The sequence below is a fragment of the Oncorhynchus tshawytscha genome, linkage group LG21, assembly GCF_018296145.1.
Source record: "Oncorhynchus tshawytscha isolate Ot180627B linkage group LG21, Otsh_v2.0, whole genome shotgun sequence".
NCBI classification, from domain to species: Eukaryota; Metazoa; Chordata; class Actinopteri; order Salmoniformes; family Salmonidae; genus Oncorhynchus; species Oncorhynchus tshawytscha.
Window position 1 is genome coordinate 13618408 of NC_056449.1, and position 18854 is coordinate 13637261.

The 18854-nt window shown below is 43.0% G+C and overlaps 1 protein-coding gene across 1 annotated transcript; it reads left to right on the top strand.

Annotated features, from left to right (window-relative positions):
- Positions 1–355: 355 nt before the first annotated feature.
- LOC112220987 (beta-1,4-galactosyltransferase 1) lies at positions 356–18178 on the top strand. Its single transcript, XM_024383018.2, has 6 exons — positions 356–1285; positions 2548–2783; positions 10335–10522; positions 13225–13347; positions 15145–15249; positions 15885–18178. The coding sequence occupies exons 1-6, from the start codon at positions 988–990 to the stop codon at positions 16015–16017; spliced, it is 1083 nt and encodes a 360-aa protein (XP_024238786.1). The 5' UTR covers positions 356–987; the 3' UTR covers positions 16018–18178.
- Positions 18179–18854: the final 676 nt, after the last annotated feature.

Consider the following 18854-nt stretch of genomic DNA (forward strand, 5'->3'; position numbering starts at 1 on the left):
ACATAAGTCACAGAAAATTGAGGTTGTGGTGACAGCTGCAGAGAGCTATTTGGGTGTGCAAGACTTGACATCAGAAGAGTTACAGGGTCTGTTAAGTGGTGATGTCCCATTCTTTCATGTTGTTGGCATGAGTTAGGACTAAATAGATTTAAATAGTGGAGTAGGGTGGTGTTATTTTAATTTTATTTGAGATTTTTTTGTGAGTGTAGTGTTATAGTATGGTATTTATTTATCTAGTAGGTGGAGCTTTTGTGCCGAAAAAATAAAAATAAAAAATCTAGTAGGTGGCGGTAATGCAACATATTGGATGCCAACCGCCGTTAAACCTCATCGAAGAAGAAGAAATTCTTCGTAGGGCAGACTCCTCCCTGCTGCAGTTCACATGGAAGATGTCACTTGAACTAGTCACGAATTTCTGTTGGGGTCTCCACAAGGAAATGGCTGAGGGATTACGTAGTTTTTTTCAAAATTGTACAACTCTTTAATCCTGGACGCGAATATTTTAATAACACTAGCATTATACGATCGGATATGTGTGTTTGAGTTTAGTTGAAGTCAATTTGGCCAACACAACGGGAAAATAATAATTTCGAACTTTTCGGACTCACCTCGGACTTGCTGCTGTTAGTTTACTACCTAGCGATAACACCTGATATAGCTAGCTAAATAGTTTTAAGTAATTTGGGACAGTTAGTAGTGATGGCTGGTATTAACTTGAGGGAGGCTTTTACAACAAGATAACTAATTTCTTATACGACTAAAGTACAAGCAAGGTAAAGGATAAAACGGGCAACTTTTTATTGAAGTTGTCTCCAGCGAAAATGAACAATTGTACCGTTAGCACCTAGCTAGCAAATTATCTAACGGTAGCTAGTTGAGTGACATCAGTGGAAATTGGGTATGGTGTTGCAACTTTGTAACGTCAACGTTACCTACTTTAGATTTGTTTATCAATTTAACTAGCTACAGTAGCTGATTTAGCATAGCATGCTAATGATGCGGGATTCAACTGTGAATTTCAGTGTTCTCCATAGAACTTGCAAATTGGTCGTCATTCTTTGTTTTCTCCATATTTCGGTCACTTTAATTTTTTACGTGAGGTCGTTAGATATTCCATTTTCGTTTGCACAAAATCAGCAAGCACACGCAGCGAAAAAGCATAACCAAACTACATCAAAGGACACCAAACCTGACGTGGTTGAAACGAACCGCTTTTCTGTAGACAACGTGACATCTACATTCAATAAAGAACTTGTAAAATGTTTTGACACTTCACCACTGCTTGGTAAGTAGCTATGCATGTGTTGCCAAAACTAATAACGAGTCGATGGCAATTAATATTTAATCAATATTTCTGACGTATGCTGTAGACTCACTGGTACTTTTTATAGTCATATGATGCCTGGTTGGTAGTCTTGCCAAAAGTGGTTTTTATCAGCAAACAATAGTTGTTGGCCATGTAAATCGGACACAGTCATTCATTCATCTGCTCTAATGAGGAATGGTTAGAGCTTGCATTATATATGTCGCTTTAATCTGTATCTTAATGCAACCTACAAGCGCCAAGTATAACCAGTTAGCCACCAGTCGATGTCTTAGTTCATTTATGACCCCTTCCTTAGCCTGTAGGGTTTGGTATTTCACTTATTCATACAATAGATATATCTATGGCGACACGCCCACACCCTTATGTAACAGTTTTGCTTCCGTCCCTCTACTCGCCCCTACCTGGGCTCGAACCAGGGACCCTCTGCACACATCGACAACAGTCACCCTCGAAGCACGGTTACCCATCGCTCCACAAAAACTACTTCAAGGTCTCAGAGCGAGTGACGTCCCCGATTGAAACGCTATTAGCCCGCACCCCGCTAACTAGCTAGCCATTTCACACCGGTTACACTTGCATTATTAATGCATAGCATAGGACTACTGCTAGTGCTCTTGAATGAGCAGCGTTGGTTGTTTCCACAAAGGTTTGTTGTTGTTCAGTGCCTTTCTCTCTTAGCTCAGGTTTTTTTTAATGGTTTATGCGGCTGTGGCCCGAGCTGATCTGTCCCTCTGCCACAAAACCCTGACTGCTCCACAGGTGGGAATTGGTGGATTAAAGTGGTGTGCACATTCTCCCCTCAGCTGACTTGGAGATTGAATTGAAAAGCAATGCAGTCTAGGAACATCAACCTCCAGGTCACATTGCAGAAAACAATACAATAAGTTCACTACATCATATATGCAGTTTAACCTTCTGTTATTTTTTTGTATTGCTTTTGTAATTTGACCTACTGTAGCTACCTGTGTAAGCCACTGGCATATAGGAGCCACACTATTGTGTTTAATAATAAAACAGCTTATTGTCAGCAGAAAAGGCAGTAGCAGGAGAGTGGAGAACTAGGCTCAATTTTCTTACAATAGTATATTAGGCCTACAATATTAACAGATTTTACATCCTATTTCCATTGGCTCTACTGAAATCATCAGTTATCAGGGCTGTTGTAAATAGAGCCCTGACAAAATTGTATAAGACTTCCCTTCTCTCACGTTCTCATCCAGTGGGCCCACTGCGAATTGAGTTTTCTAACCCAGTCAGCCTTGATGTGGTAAGGAAGGAGAACCCCAATCTTCAGAATGGGGGGCGCTTCAGGCCCAAAGACTGTGTGGCCCTTCAGAAGGTGGCTATCATCATCCCTTTCCGCAACCGCGACGAGCACCTCAAGTTTTGGCTGTACTACCTCCATCCCATCCTTCAGCGCCAGCAGCTGGACTACGGCATCTACGTTATCAACCAGGTGAGTCCTTCCCGGCCCCTGTCTGCTCTCTGTCTGCCTGTGTGGAGTAGTTGGTAGTGCTGAGCGATTATTGGAATTCAAATTTGTTCCCTTTTTTTTTTCTGTGAGCTCAATGCGCACATCGCACAGTTTCTCTAGAGATAAATCAAATCGAGCCTGAACTGTGCAATGTAGTAGGCAGTTGTTTCCAACAGGCCAATATTCTACAAAGTTTAGCGCATAAAACATGGTAATTAACCACAATGACCATAATCCATTGTGCATCTACTTGTCCAGTCTGTGTTTCTGCTATGCAAGAGAGAACAATGCACAATTGTGAGGTGATATAAAGAGTAGTTGTTTTTTTGCGAGGTATCACTGCCTTAAAATGCATGATCTAAGTGATTGATACTTGGTATTCAGCAGTCTTAAAAGTATGCCTATTTTACTTTGAAGAACTACAGTAAAGTGATTTTGTCAGACCGCTTAGGCAGTAGCTCTATAGAGATGGGATGGTGGCTTGGAATGAAATAATAAAGTCATCAAATAAAACAAATGTAATATACACAACTGAAACATATTACTAAAGTAATGTGAATTAATGGTTAGTAAACAGTAATGGGCAGTCACTACTAGCATAGGACTGGTATTCATTGTTTTGTGTTACAGCATTCAGCCCACGTGCTTTAAATGTAACATAAAAAAATACCATTTATTTTTTAAATAATCAAACCAGCTTCAAAAAGCGCTAATCACTCAGCACTGGTAGTGGGAAATGCAGTAAGATTTTAACCAGTGAGCAAATCTTAGTGCAGGGAGTGCCCCTTTTAATTAGGTGGTTTTTATTGCATGAAACAAACAAAGTTTGTCTGTGTATTTCAAATATAGGATAGCTAGAGTTTACTCGTACGGTAAACTACAAGTACGGGTACTTTTGCCGTATTTTATTTGGGTTTGTTTTTTACGTGTTAGACTAAGCTATGTAAAAAGAAAAGGGCATCAAGCTCCCAAATGACAGGCTGTAATGGCAGTTGCCAAGTGACTAGTTGAGAGATGTACTGGTAGATTTGTTTTCTTGTTGAGTAACTCTTCTGGGACAGAGACATATGGGCAATTCCATGGTAACGGTGTACGCTGAGACTCAGGTTTTTCACTTTAAAATGTATACCAAAGAAAAAACATTGATTTTAAGGTTTAACAAGAAATACAACTTTATGCACAAGGACTACTACACTTTCAATACATTCCACTGAAAATTTTACAAAAACACATTGATAGGAAAAACTGTGCAGATACAAAGTTTGGTAACAATAAAACTGAGGGAGATTTTATCGTAATTCTGTTGCCAAACTTTTTTTCCAGTAAATATACAATACTGTTCAAAAGATGGCGTCACTTAGAAATGTCCTTTGTTTTTGAAAGAAAAGCGCTTTTTTTCGTCCATTTAAAATAACATCAAATTGATCAGAAATACAGTGTAGACATTGTTAATGTTGTAAATTACTATAGTAGCTGGAAACGTCTTATTTTTTTATGGAATATCTACATAGGCGTACAGAGGCCCATTATCAGCAACCATCACTCCTGTGTTCCAATTGCACGTTGTGTTAGCTAATCCAAGGTTATCATTTTAAAAGGCTAATTGTTCATTAGAAAACACTTTTCCAATTATGTTAGCACAGCTGAAAACTGTCATGCTGATTTTAAAGAAGCAATAAAACTGGCCTTCTTTAGGCTAGTTGAGTATCTGGAGCATCAGCATTTGTGGGTTTGATTACAGGCTCAAAATGGCCAGAAACAATACTTTCTTCCAAAACTCGTCAGTCTATTCTGAAGGCTATTCCATGCGAGAAATTGACAAGAAACTGAAGATCTCGTACTACTCCCTTCACAGAACAGTGCAAATGGTCTCTAACCAGAATAGAAGGAGGAGCAGGAGGTCCCGTTGCACATCTGAGCAAGAAGACAAGTACATTCGTGTCTAGTTTGAGAAATGAATGCCTCACAAGTCCTCAACTGGCAGCTTCATTAAATAGTACCCGCAAAACATCAGTCTCAACGTCAACAGTGAAGAGGCCTTCTGGCAGAGTTCCTCTGTCCGGTGTCTGTTCTTTTGCCCATCTTAACCTTTTCCTTTTATCGGCCAGTCCGAGATATGGCTTTTTCTTTGCAACTCTCCGGGTTTGGCTGGTGTAGGCCATCATTGTAAATAAGAATTTGTTCTTAACTGACTTGCCTAGTTAAATTTAAAAAAAGGCCCACCTGTTAATTTAAATGCATTTCAGGTGACTACCTCATGAAGCTGGTTGAGAGAATGCCAAGGGTGTAAAAAGCTGTCAAGGCAAAGGGTGGCAATTGGAAGAATCTAAAATATATTTAGATTTGTTTTAAACAAAAAAATTGATTATTACATGATTCCTTCCAGATGTTATTTCATAGTTTTGATGTCGTCACCATTGTTCAAGAATGTTGACAACAGTAAAAAATAAAGAATCCCTTGAATGAGTAGTTCTAAAACTTTTGACCGGTTGTTTGTGTATTTTTTTCCTGTTTTAAATTGTTCAATAGTTGTATGGTTTGAACTTTGAAATGAATGGTTTTTGTTTGGCATGCATTTTAAAGTGGAAAAATCGTAGTCTTGGTGTAATTCCGTTACTGTGGAATTGCCCAAATATCTGTTTTCCATAAAGGAATTTCTTGCTTTAGTCAAGAGGAAAAAGTAGGCCAGCGTCCAAATAACTCTTGCCTCGCTTCTTTAAAGAACTCCTACAATTTGCAGTAGACCCAATCCTTTGTGTTCCCATCTATGGGGAAGAAATCAGATCTGGCAACATAGTGCCAGCATTTGTCTCTGCGTCTGTTCTTTGTCCATCAGCAATTTCCTTTATTTATTCATGGTGTTTGCACAACCAAGAGACTCATGCTCTCTATCGTCAAACTAGCACTGAACACCAATGGACGTGGCACAAAATAGAGAGTGGCTTTCAGACGGGGCTATCTCTGTCACTTTAAAGACCTGAGAGAACAATCCTGTTTGGAATGCTCTTTTTATCCTCACATTCCTGTTTCTTTTCATCAAGATCCTTTATTAAAGGAAAGGTCTTATGTACTAAAAGTGTATAGAGTTGGTTACAGATAACTAATGGAAGAATTAAACAAGGGTTGTACTTAAATGTGAATGCACAACATTTGGGCAACCTGGCCTGGGTACAAAATATCCTGTCTTCTCCAGATGTAAAAATGATTAGTAGGTGTAATTTGGGCTTTTTATTGCAATCAAGTAGGCCCATTTTATTGTTTAGCGGTGCATGTTCTTACGCTACTTGACCAAAAGTATGTGGAAACCTGCTTGTCGAACATCTAATTCCAAAATCATGGGCATTGGTTCCCCCCTCCCCCTTTGCTGCTATGACAGCCTCCACACTTCTGGGAAGGCTTTCCACTGGATGTTGGCACAGTGCTGAGGGGACTTGCTTCCATTCAGCCACAATAACATTAGTGAGGTCGAGCACTGATGTTGGGCGATTAAGCCTGACTCGCAGTCGGTGTTCCAATTCATCCCAAAGGTGTTCGATGGGGTTGAGGTCAGGGCTCTGTGCAGGCCAGTCAAGTTCTTCCACACCGATCTCAACAAACCACTTTTGTATGGACCTCACTTTGTGCACAGCGGCATTGTCATGATGAAACAAGAAAGGGCCTTTCCCAAACTATTGCCTCTAAGTTACAGGCACAGAATGGTATTGTATGCTGTAGCATTAAGATTTCCCTTCACTGGAAGTAAGGGGCCTAGCCCGAACCATGGAAAAACAGCACCATACTATTATTCCTCCTCCACCAAACTTTACAGTTGTCATTGGGGCAGGTAGCGTTCTCCTGGCATCCGCCAAATCCAGATTTGTCTGCCGGGCTGCCAGATGGTAACGTGTGATTCATCACTCCAGAGAACACATTTCCACTGCTCCAGAGTCCAATGGCATTGAGCTTTACACCGCTCAAGCTGACGCTTAGCATTGCGCATGGTGATCTTATGCATGAGTGTGGCTGCTCAGCCATGGAAACCCATTTCATGAAGCTCCTGACAAACAGTTCTTGTGCTGATGCTGCTTCCAGGCAGTTTGGAACTTGGTAGTGAGTGTTGCAACAAGACTATTTTTACGTGCATCAGCACTCAGCGGTCCTGTTCGATGAGCTTGTGTGGCCTACCACTTCACGGCTGAGCCATTGTTGCGCATGGATGTTTCCACTTCACAATAACAGCACTTACAGTTGACCGGGGAAACTCTCTAGCTGGGCAGACATTTTACAAACAGACTTGTTGGAAAAGTGGCATCCTATGACGATGCCACTTTGAAAGTCACTGAACTTCAGTAAGGCCATTCTACTGCCAATGTTTGTCTATGGAGATTGTATGGTTGTGTACTCCATTTTATACACCTGTCAGCAGCGGGTGTGGCTAAAATAGCCAAATCCAATCATTTGAATGGTTGTCCACATACTTTTGGCAATTTGGTGTATCTAAAACCTTTGAATGAAAACGGACAAGTTGACCATAGACATCACATCATTTGTATGCCTGCCGATGACTAGTGATCATAAGCACTTAGTGCCACAACATGTTGGCTACTCTGTTTTGACAAATAGCCTAGCTACATTTGTAGAAGTCTCTAAACATGAGGCCACAGACATGGGCAGAAACGTATTTTGTGCGTGTGTCTGTGTGCGGTGATGCTGTAAGTAGTTAGACTGAATTCTCACAGGTGTGGGGATTTACTGACTTATGGGAATACTAAAGTTGGCCTCAAGTATATTTGGAAATTAATTTGGCAAAAGGAAAAACTAGTATGAATGCCACTGCAGAGCCCAGAGTTGACAAGGTGAAAATGTAGTAGTTATTGGGTCACCTAATCCCATTTCACGCAAAGGCAGACCTTAACATAGGATAACGATATCCATTCTTCTCAATATCCTTCTAGTCATCAACACTGTCTGGGTTAAAGCAAAGTAACTTTTGAACATTTATTGACAACCAAAGTTAATACTAGCGTACAGGGCCATGTTGTAGATTAAATCTATTCCTATTTGATAAAAAATGCGTATCAGTTCGGTGTAGTTCAATGGTCTATTTAAGGACATGATTCTTTGCAGATGTAGGCTCTATTGGCACTTGCGAGGCCAGTACTGGGTTTCAGCTTGAAGGCATAACTTACTTCTCTTTCAGGTCTCATGCCAGGACATGAGTCTGTTGCCTCCCACCCACTAACAGGTAAAGTGTGGGAAACCAGCATGTTGTAGGGCAAACGCCACACCTAGGCTTTACGCAGTAAATACATGGTTCTATTTGAGCATATAACCTTTTTTTTTTTGACTACGCTCCATTCCAGTCTCCTGCACAGGTAGCAAATTGGTGTCCACTGCAAAGAAAATAAGCTTTAATGGCTGCTTTTATACTAATGGGCCAATCTGACTTTTTCCATAGTCATGACAGGCCTAGCTATTGCTAGAGGGCCGTTCAATGCTGTTAAACACAATTATGGGGTCTTTGTTGAAATTATACTCAGTCTTTCTGTTTCTCTCTTCTCTCCTATTTCTCCTAGCCTTTCCTATCTTTTCCTCCCTTGTTTTATTTCCTCCTTTCCCTGGCCCCTTGCTCTACCGCCGTCCTTTTGCATGTCAGGCGTATCTGGCCAATGGCTGTGGTCGCTGGAAGAGGTGAGACCGGCCCCCTGCTTGCTCTGGCCAATTGCGTGATCCCATGGGCTGAGGGGTTCTACTGGTAATATGGGATTATTTTCTCTGTCTCATTGAATTAGAGATCTATTTTAGTCTCATGCTGTCTTCTTCACTTGCTTGTTTCCGTCTTTGCAAATGATCCACATCCTGTATACAGGTGAATCTGTCATGCACTGGAGGAGAGAGGGATGCATCACTTGGTGGAAGAAAAATGCAAACACACACACGCATACTCACTCCCATAAACACACTCAGACCTCCTTAGCGGATATTTATTTCAGACCGTAGCAGATGTCAATACGTTTATTTCAATCAGTGTACATGTCTGTTTCATATCACCACAATGTGTGACATGTGACTGATGGGGAAGTGCATCAGCAGAGAACACTACTGAACATTGAATCAATTGTCCAAGGGTTGGAACGCCTCTTCAGATGACTTGAACTTCGCTGCTTTGTGGCATCCAGACCCTCTTCCTCATTTTCCATTTCTTTTTAGAATGTTGTCATTTTAAAAATAGAAATACATGTTTTTATTAAAACACTAGCCACACTATTCTTTAATTTGAGAACCTCGGTTCTTGTTTCGACTGCATGTTAGGTTTCATCTGCCTCCATTTGAGTCTTTAGGTTCTGTGGGTATTCAAGCTGAACTTTTTCAGGAGGACCATCAGATAAAGCCAGTGATACATGAGACGTGACCATTTGAAAGTCATTTGAAGGCACATTGACACAGAACACGATGCTCCCGTATTTTTTTTCCCCCAAAGGACACCACACAGAGAATCATGCCAGGACACTGACGTACATTAGCCCTGGTAACTGACCATGTATGCAGCCAGAGAACACAAAAAGATCATTAAAAATACCCACCCAACAAGTAGTGGATGACATGCCAGCCCTGAAAAGAGCCCAGAATATGTTGGTTTAACAGAGGATTAAGTTTAAAGCCTGTACAGACTGCAATATGATATTCTGTCATTCAATCCCCCAATTTAAGGATATTTTGTCCCCTTTCATTAAGCTAGGCCAATGGTTATAAGACAAGAACTGCTGAAACTCGATTACTGCTTTAAGTTTCAAAATGGGAAATGGTTGTCTCCTAGATTTATCTATCCATGTCCATCAGCATTCCTTTGTTTTTGAGTCATAATAATTATCCTACACCTTGGAGAAAAATCTCTCCTTCCCATTAGAATTCTGTCTCTAGTTACATTCACTCTACATAAAGAGGTCACGATCCATTAGCTCCTAAAATGCCACTGACACGTTTTTAGCACTATTAAATTGTATTTGAATCTGACTTATACACCCTTGAAAAGACCTAGCGTAACAGCTACATGAAGCCACAAAGAGCTGGGCCTGCAAAGCTTTGATGACCCTGCATCAGCAACAGAATGAATTTCAAGTTTGTACGTGCACGCACTCTTGATATTAAGGGTAAACGCATGTTTTCCAGCAAACAAGATGACTACACAACGTCATCAAAGACCAACGACTCAAAGTCCTGTACTGTATACACCAATGTTTTTCAGTTGTCCAGTCCAACTAGCTACACAAGTCTGGTACCTTTTCTTTCCAAACTTCAGTGTAGGATGTTTGTAGCGTCTAGTGCTCAGTCTCTGACACGTTTTGTATTCCCAATAACATTATAATAGATAGCCACCTGGATGGTTTAGTTTAGCCTTGGTTCTGGTGTACACTTTAGTCAAATTAGACATGGGTTGCCGAACAATGAGGACCAGAGTTGCTTACTCCTGTCTAGACCCTCAAAAATAACTATTTAGTTTACCACGATTCACCTTCCAATTCCAAACCCCTATTCTCTCCATTCACTCTCTAGGACGGTGATGAGATCTTTAACCGCGCCAAGCTCCTCAACGTTGGCTACACAGAGGCCCTGAAGGAGTACGACTACGGCTGCTTTGTTTTCAGCGATGTGGACCTAATCCCTATGGATGACCGCAACACCTACAAGTGCTTCAGCCAGCCCAGGCACCTGTCTGTCTCCATGGACAAGTTTGGCTTCAGGTAAGTCAACCCCTCCCACAGATGACCAGGCATTCTCCCCAGTCCACGGCGGCCTCAGCCTCTCCCCAGTCCACGGCGGCCTCAGCCTCTCCCCAGTCCACGGCGGCCTCAGCCTCTCCCCAGTCCACGGCGGCCTCAGCCTCTCCCCAGTCCACGGCGCCTCAGCCTCAGCCTCAGCCTCCCCAGTCCACGGCGGCCTCAGCCTCTCCCCAGTCCACGGCGGCCTCAGCCTCTCCCCAGCCTCTCCCCCACGGCGGCCTCAGCCTCTCCCCAGTCCACGGCGGCCTCAGCCTCTCCCCAGTCCACGGCGGCCTCAGCCTCTCCCCAGTCCACGGCGGCCTCAGCAGTCCACGGCGGCCTCAGCCTCCCCAGTCCACGGCGGCCTCAGCCTCTCCCCAGTCCACGGCGGCCTCAGCCTCTCCCCAGTCCACGGCGGCCTCAGCCTCTCCCCAGTCCACGGCGGCCTCAGCCTCTCCCCAGTCCACGGCGGCCTCAGCCTCTCCCCAGTCCACGGCGGCCTCAGCCTCTCCCCAGTCCACGGCGGCCTCAGCCTCTCCCCAGTCCACGGCGGCCTCAGCCTCTCCCCAGTCCACGGCGGCCTCAGCCTCTCCCCAGTCCACGGCCTCAGCCTCTCCCCGGCCTCAGCCTCTCCCCAGTCCACGGCGGCCTCAGCCTCTCCCCAGTCCACGGCGGCCTCAGCCTCTCCCCAGTCCACGGCCTCAGCCTCTCCCAGTCCACGGCGGCCTCAGCCTCTCCCCAGTCCACGGCGGCCTCAGCCTCTCCCCAGTCCACGGCGGCCTCAGCCTCTCCCCAGTCCACGGCGGCCTCAGCCTCTCCCCAGTCCACGGCGGCCTCAGCCTCTCCCCAGTCCACGGCGGCCTCAGCCTCTCCCCAGTCCACGGCGGCCTCAGCCTCTCCCCAGTCCATGGCGCAGACATTGGACAGACACATGTGCATTCACATTGTCAAAGGCACATACACACTGAGCTCATTTAGTAGGAGTGGCCACATAAAAGCTTAAAGAGCACCTGTGGATTCCATGATGTTCTATCCCTGTCACTCACTTCAACCAATTTACTGCTGAATTACCACTACGGTTACAGACGGCTAACGGTAGACTTTGCTTGATGCTGCCTATTGAAAATTGACTTGTCTTTTGTTTTGTTGAGTTTCTGGTTCTGTCTGTCTTTATCTCAATAGCTGTCTATAGGTGTTTGCTGTGGGCATTTCAAATCAAGCCCTTCACTGGGTTTTAGTGATTGACTACCACATTCCCCATGGGATGGGGATGTAATTATGAAGGATATTTTATGGTTGGTAATGATTTCCTTCTTCCTTATTGATCACGTGACTGATCCTAACCAGGTTCTGTAAAAGATTACCCAATAATTAGGCTATAAAGATTAGGCTATGTGTAAAGTATCACATGCCAAAGGAATAACATTATTTAGTTTCTCCCTATTAAACGCACAAAGTCAGTAAGACAAGCAAGCATTTAGATCGCTAATGCAATAGGCGGTGTTGGAAACAGCTTGACATGTCATTTGAATTAGGCCCTAAATCTAGCTACACTAGTAAACTGTTGCTCATTTGTATTTGTTATGGATCCCCATTAGCTGCTGGGACTTTATTTGCCTCGAGTCGTGTGTTGAATAGCCTGCCTATAGACTTACATAGACTTACAAAACTGAGCGACACTCACATGAGCAGTACTGGCTTCAAAGGTCAGCTGTCAGAATGGCTTAAATGCAAATCATTTTAGCCTTAGGTGGCAATGCTGTGAGTGTCTCATGGGTTTTGAACTGTTTTCTGCTTTGTGGAGTCCAGTGACCTGTAGCGCAAACTCCAGTTGGTTTAGCTGTTGCTCTACACGTGTAACACGTCAGACAGGGAAGGGCTCTTGTGAGGCTACAGGCTGTCTGTGTTTGATAAAGTGATTTGGGAGCTTCTGATCTACACCTCTGGGCCTACACAGCTGTAGGGCTTATGCTTGGCTAGGCGCTGATATACAGTCAGTTTGCCTCCGTTGTCTGCTTCTGATTTTAAGATTAGTAAAGTAAGCTGCTCCCAGAGGTGACGTCATAGTGCAGTGTGCCCCCTGTGTACAGGTCATAGAACAGGTCTCTCAGCTTCTAACTGGGCTTTTATGGGCGTCCTGTCACCAAATTCCTCCCTGTGTTGCACACACAACAGCTTGTGTCCTGTCACTGTGTCATGTTCCTCCAGGGGCATGCAGCTCACAGAGATGCCAAGCTCCCCTTGTTCGGTGACTAAATCCCACAATGGATTAATGGGTTTTTTTCATTAGATTTTCTTAATTGTGGCCACCTTTCCAATGTTAGCCATGGGATTTAAAGAATCGCATTATAGCCAAGGATAACTCGTAGAGTGTCCAAAATCAACAAAATGAGGCAAGGCAAAACCAGGGAGCCTCAGTCTTTCAGCTACACGTTGCCCTACAGTGTACAGAGAGCCAGCGTGTAACTTACAGAAGGCAGTGATGCATAGAGGAAGAGGGTTTTTCTGCAGCACCGCATCTTCTAGGCATAGACTTTTTTCCTGGAAACAGGAAATTGACTGCAATTTCTGCCGGGCCCCAAGTCCTTGACCCCTTCATTTGAGAGCTGTTTAAACTCCAAATATCACTATGTATTTATTTATCTTTCTCTCTCCCGCTCTCTCTCTCTCTCGCTTTCTTTCAGGTTGCCGTACAACCAGTATTTTGGGGGCGTGTCGTCAATGAGCAAGGAGCAGTTCCTCAAGATCAACGGCTTCCCCAACAACTACTGGGGCTGGGGAGGGGAGGATGACGACATTTTCAACAGGTCAGTCCACACACCCACTCTGACTAACGTCTGTGGTGTATCAGGACTCCATGTAAAAGTCAGCCGCAGGACAGCAAGAAATACGACTCCAAGTAATTCATATTTATTGGGTAAAGTGTTAGCCAAGGTTTCACATGAAACGGTTTTCTTGTTCAGTGTCGAAGCCCCATCACATAGTAACATAGCCCTAGTTCTTGTCACTCGTCAGTGATACTCGTCAGCTTTGTTCCAACTTGTCCCCGAGGGTGCCTATGTATGCCACTACCACCATTTGCTCTGGAAGGAAATGTTAATGAGTTAAAAGAGAAATGTTTGCTTTTGAAAGAGTTATGGCTCCTTCAGACCCAGTCTGACCTTTCCTGAAATAAGACTAACAGGATATTTTATAGGGATTGGAACCATAAATATTTTTGTTCTGTTCCAACGAACAAAAATACAGTTCTGAACCGGTTCAAACCAAAAATGATTACCGGTTTATATATCGTTCCCTTAACCTGTGAAAACAACTTTTTTTAAACGTTCATCTTATTAAATTAGTTCACCAATCAGTGTGACTAGAGCAGTCAAGCTAGTTGTTTACATGTGTGATTGACAGACAAGTGTAGCCTATGGCTCAGGACACCGATGTGGTGAGAGAGGGTTGAGGAGGAGGCTTGAAGCGCTGGGCATCTTATGACAGGTATTATCTGAATTGGGTCCACTGAATTATACCTAGGAGGAGCGGCTTCTATGGGGTTAACTTTGAATGTCCTTTTAGCTAGCTAGCTCACAAGCTTGAGCAGAGCAGCACTATCTTTTTGTAGTTAAATCCAATGTGATAACTAGGCCTATAGTATCCTTAACTAGCATTGAAGTTCATCCATTTTTCTCTAGCAAATTAAAAAATCTATCTTCTGAATCACACTTGTAACGTCAGTACATTAGCCTAGGCATCGCAGGTAACCTCAACACTGGCAAAGATGTTGTGCTTTGTTTTTTTTTCTGGAATGTAAAATAACGTTAACTGGTTAACATGCTTTTAAAATAAGTGTGCATCACTTTATTCACGTTTCTGTTCCTTGAAAAATGCTGTTTTCCGGTTTTGTTCTCTGAACCAGTTCCAACTCCTGGTACTTTGTGAAAAGAGAAACAAAGAGAACCATGCATAACTTAATTTACAGTATCTCCTGTTCCAGAGCCAGTTTTGTTCAGTAGTGTGATCTAAGCTTTGCTGGATTTGGCATTAAATTAGCTCTACAAAACATATACTGTGCCTTGTTAACCTGTGTCTTTGAGGCATGTGTAACCCTATAGTTATTTAATTCAGTTTGGCTGGTCTATAGAGCAACTCCACCCTTGGTGCGGAATGCCCAACAGCACAAGGTGTTAAGATGTGTTTTTGTCTCTTCTGCTTTACGTAGGTCTTCGTAGGGGTTGGTTTATAATTAACTTCATCCATTTTGATTGTGAAACTGTAAACTGGCAGACTGGATGTTTCCAGAGACGATCAATGTTATTCACGGTGTTCGGGAAGCTTTTGTAGCTGTGTCACTGAACCCAGCTACACAAATGTGACCTGTTATGTAATAAGCAAGGCCAATTTGCATCTCTTCCAGAGGCAACTGAATTAAAATCCAAGAACTTGTTTTACTCCCTTTCACATCTATCCTATTTTTATTTGACTTAAAAAAAAATGTTTTTCACTAGTGTAAAAAAAAAGTGCAGATTGTCTCCTCTGAGTTAAACTTTTTTGCAACTGCGGTCCAGTGTTTTAGTTAGACGGGGGTTCTGACGCATGTTGCTGCTGTCTTTTAACAGGCTGAGCTCCAAGGGGATGACCATATCACGGCCCAGCGGAGCCGTGGGGAAATGCAGGATGATCCGCCACAACCGGGACGGTGGGAATGAAGACAACCCTCAGAGGTGAGGTTCCCCCTTGTGAACAGGACTCCTGCACGATGCTCAGGGGCGGTATTTCAATCTATAATGGTACCGCCTCTGTCTTCATTCACTTCCTTTCACAGGAATATAGCCAAACTGTATTTGATAGGAGTAAGTGTTTTGGTCCACCTAGTTTCAGCTATATTGCTTTCACCTATCCAGCTCTGTCAGATCTGTAAAGGAGAGCAGAAGGGATGGAACAATAGGTGAACCCTCCCCAGGCTCCCCTTTCCTTCTCCACACAAAGATCTGTTTCTCGCTGCTGTTTCCCTTGACGTCATTTCTCACTAACGCTGGCTGACTTTCTGAACTTGGACATTCTTCTCCGTACCGATGCAACCTTAATAGAATATTCAAGTCTGGCGTGCAATGTGTTTATTATCACGCAAAGCCACTTAATCCTTCATCTCTATTGAAATCACTATGTAGATATTTATAGTAATGACTTTTCCCTTTAGCACTTTGATTTGTTTGATGTCGTGTAGTTTTTGTTTAATCTAGTGACGGTTGTTGTGAAATCCAAAAGAGATGTTTGCCATAGGCTACACCTTAAACAAAAGACATGGTTCCTAAACCACAATATTGAATTGTGGTTGAACTGTGGTTTTTCGTTCCAGGTTCGACCGCATCGCCCACACCAGGGAGACGATGAACAAAGACGGCATCAAAACCCTGTCGTACAAAGTGGTCAAAGTGGAGAAGGATCAATTATACACCAAAATTACTGTGGACGTGGGAAAAAAAGACTGAGAACCAATAAAACATGAACAGCCTTGACAACCTGTGGTATATGCAGTAACCAAATGTGCCTTGACATTGTAAATAATGATATGCCTTGGACTCTTTGGACTACAGAGAATGACTGATCTGATCAGCAAACAAACGTTCCCTTTATTTTCGGCCTTTGCACATCCGATGGTGAATTGGGATTCCAGCTTTTTCTTTATAGGATCCATAAATCATTGACACCAGGAATGACCGTTGACATTCAGTACATTGACACACTGTTGGTTTCCTATTGGGCTTGTACGTACTCCACACTCTTTTTGAAGATTGCTGCTGCGACAAAGTCCTTTGTGAGCCATTTTGTCTTGACGGGTGGTTGTAAAATGATTCATTTATTGTCCTATGCATCGGGGAGTCTCAATTCATTTTATGTCTATTTCTTTCTAGTACTGTTGATGTTGTTTTGGCATCATTGTAGTTTTCTGTCACTTTTGTGAGATATTTGCTATTCCTTTTGATTCCTTTGCTGATCGAGCAAGGTTTCAACCCATTCAATGCCAAGTGCTCAGGCCAAAGATTGAACTTCAAGTTGTAGAGTTCCATAACAAACCAAGTCACTTTAAAAAAAAATTTTTTTATTCAAAGGCAACCAAACAATGATCTTAAGATTGTTGTACTTTTGGATACATTCACAACCTTTTGATAGAGCATCAAAGGGCATAGAACTCCAAAAAATATATATTTTTAAAGTCCAAATCCCATGATAGTTATTAGAGAAGGGGTCCTTAAGGGTATTTGAACTATCTTGAAAGTGTCGCCGTTGAAGCTCCCTTCCCTGTGAAGAGCACCATTCCAGGTAGCCTCTAAGGAGGCCTCTCCCTGGTGGAAAATAGGTACCTGAATGTATTTGCCTGGTGGTGTTGTGTGCGTGCCCTGAGGTAAAATGCTACCATGCTGTTGTCTGTCATGAGTGTCTGGCGTTCTACTTTTTTTTGTGTCTACGAGAGTGGGTTCTATGCTGAAAAGGATCCTCTTGTAGTCCGTGTATGTCTAAGGAAGTGTGAGGGTTAGAAAAACAAGCATTTTGTATCCTCAATACCTAGTAATCAATACCCTTAAAGACATCCGCATGTTTTTAAACTGGACGGTCACCATGTCTTCCTCACAGGTACTTCATAAATCCTCATATACAGTGAAAATGGCTCAAGCTTGTGAGCCATGGGGCATGATGTTGCACAAGTAAAGTCAGTAACTCAATCTTGAGAAAAAAAGCCATTGAGATTTCTGACTGGATGGAACAGAATAATTGTGCTGTCCATACTTAGGCTTAAATGTTTGCCATTCCTCTCCTGACTGCTTCTTAATTATATCAGTGCTGGTGTCTGGAGAATCTATAAAATGACTGCCATTTCTGCCTTACCTAAATAAACTTGAAAATATAAATTAATTGGTCAACATTTTGATGTCACTGGGTTGCTCTTCAAGCTGTAAGCCTTTATGGGCTCGGCCAGGAAACCCAATATCGTGGGCTTATTCAACTATGGTGGAACGTTGCGTATAGAAATCCTTTATATAGAATGAGCACAATGTACAATCATGGTGACTAGAGGATTGTGTCAGCTTTACGCAACACATTTCTATACTTTAAATTTGGAGTGGTTGCCAACTTGAGTACATCTTAAAGGCCTCGTAACCACATACCTCATCACTGTCTGGTAGCCACACACAAACGCTCTAAAGACATGGGAGATGCCTTGCATGCAGGGATGCATTATGTGCAATGCATACCATTTTTATCTCATTTTCTCAATCCACCCAAAGGCTCTTTCAGAGTTAAACTAAGGTCTTTATAGGTTGGCTAAAGCCAGGTTGTGTACCTCCCATAGACAATGGCCTTTATTGAGAGCCAGCATTTTGTAGGTCAAGTGTGAATTCAGTTTGTTTTACAAAAGTTAGCTGGCTAATCTGCAGGGCTTCATTACTCTGTTCCTTTTTCTCTTCATGGTTTCCATTATGATTCAATGTGTGCATGTATGTGTATGCTTGTGATTTCTACAAATGCATGACTTTGTAAATCTTTTGCTGGCTCTTCACATTTTCATTCAAAAATGTATACTGACTTGCAGCAATGTTTTGGTGTCGATTAAAAAAAAAATCTGTTTAGGTAATTAAATATTTAAGTAAACGTCTTCTCATTCATTAACATGGGTCGAAGACTTGGTGGTTTCCATGACACAGATCAAGCCCTGGAATGAAGTCTCAATTGAGAACATTAATCTGTGCCTGGGAAACTATCCCTGAAAGTCCCCTCACACCATTATTTTTGTCCAAGCATTGGATCAGCCAGCTAAACTCTGTTAAGCGCCCTCTTGGTTAATGTTCAGTGTTGGAATTGGCCAGTAGTGTCCTATGCACAGAGCAATGGGATACTTGACGGGACAAAGGTGTAGGGGCGGGCAGAGTAGCCCTCTACCTTTTTAAACTAAAGACAAGCCAACTGCTTTCTACATTTTATCTAGTGAAGGAAAAAAACGTCCAGGTGAGAGGTAACTACTATACTTCATCGTTGCATCAGTCTCACTCATGCAGATTTGTGTTGAGACAACCAGCTTGAAGCTGTTACCTGTAGGTGGTGTCGTGAACACTGCAGTGTTATGGAGGGCAGGGGTTTTGACACAGGTTGGCAGCAGAGGCTGAAGTCTTTTCTACTTTCCAACCCCGTGGACGACATGCCACCTGGCTGACTTCGACTCACCCAACCTGGGACGGTTGACCTTCAGGGCCTCCTGGACTCGGAGCAGCGTAGGAGAGATCTGGAAGTCAGTCTGGCTCGGGTCGAAAGTGCTCTGCAGAAACAGAGG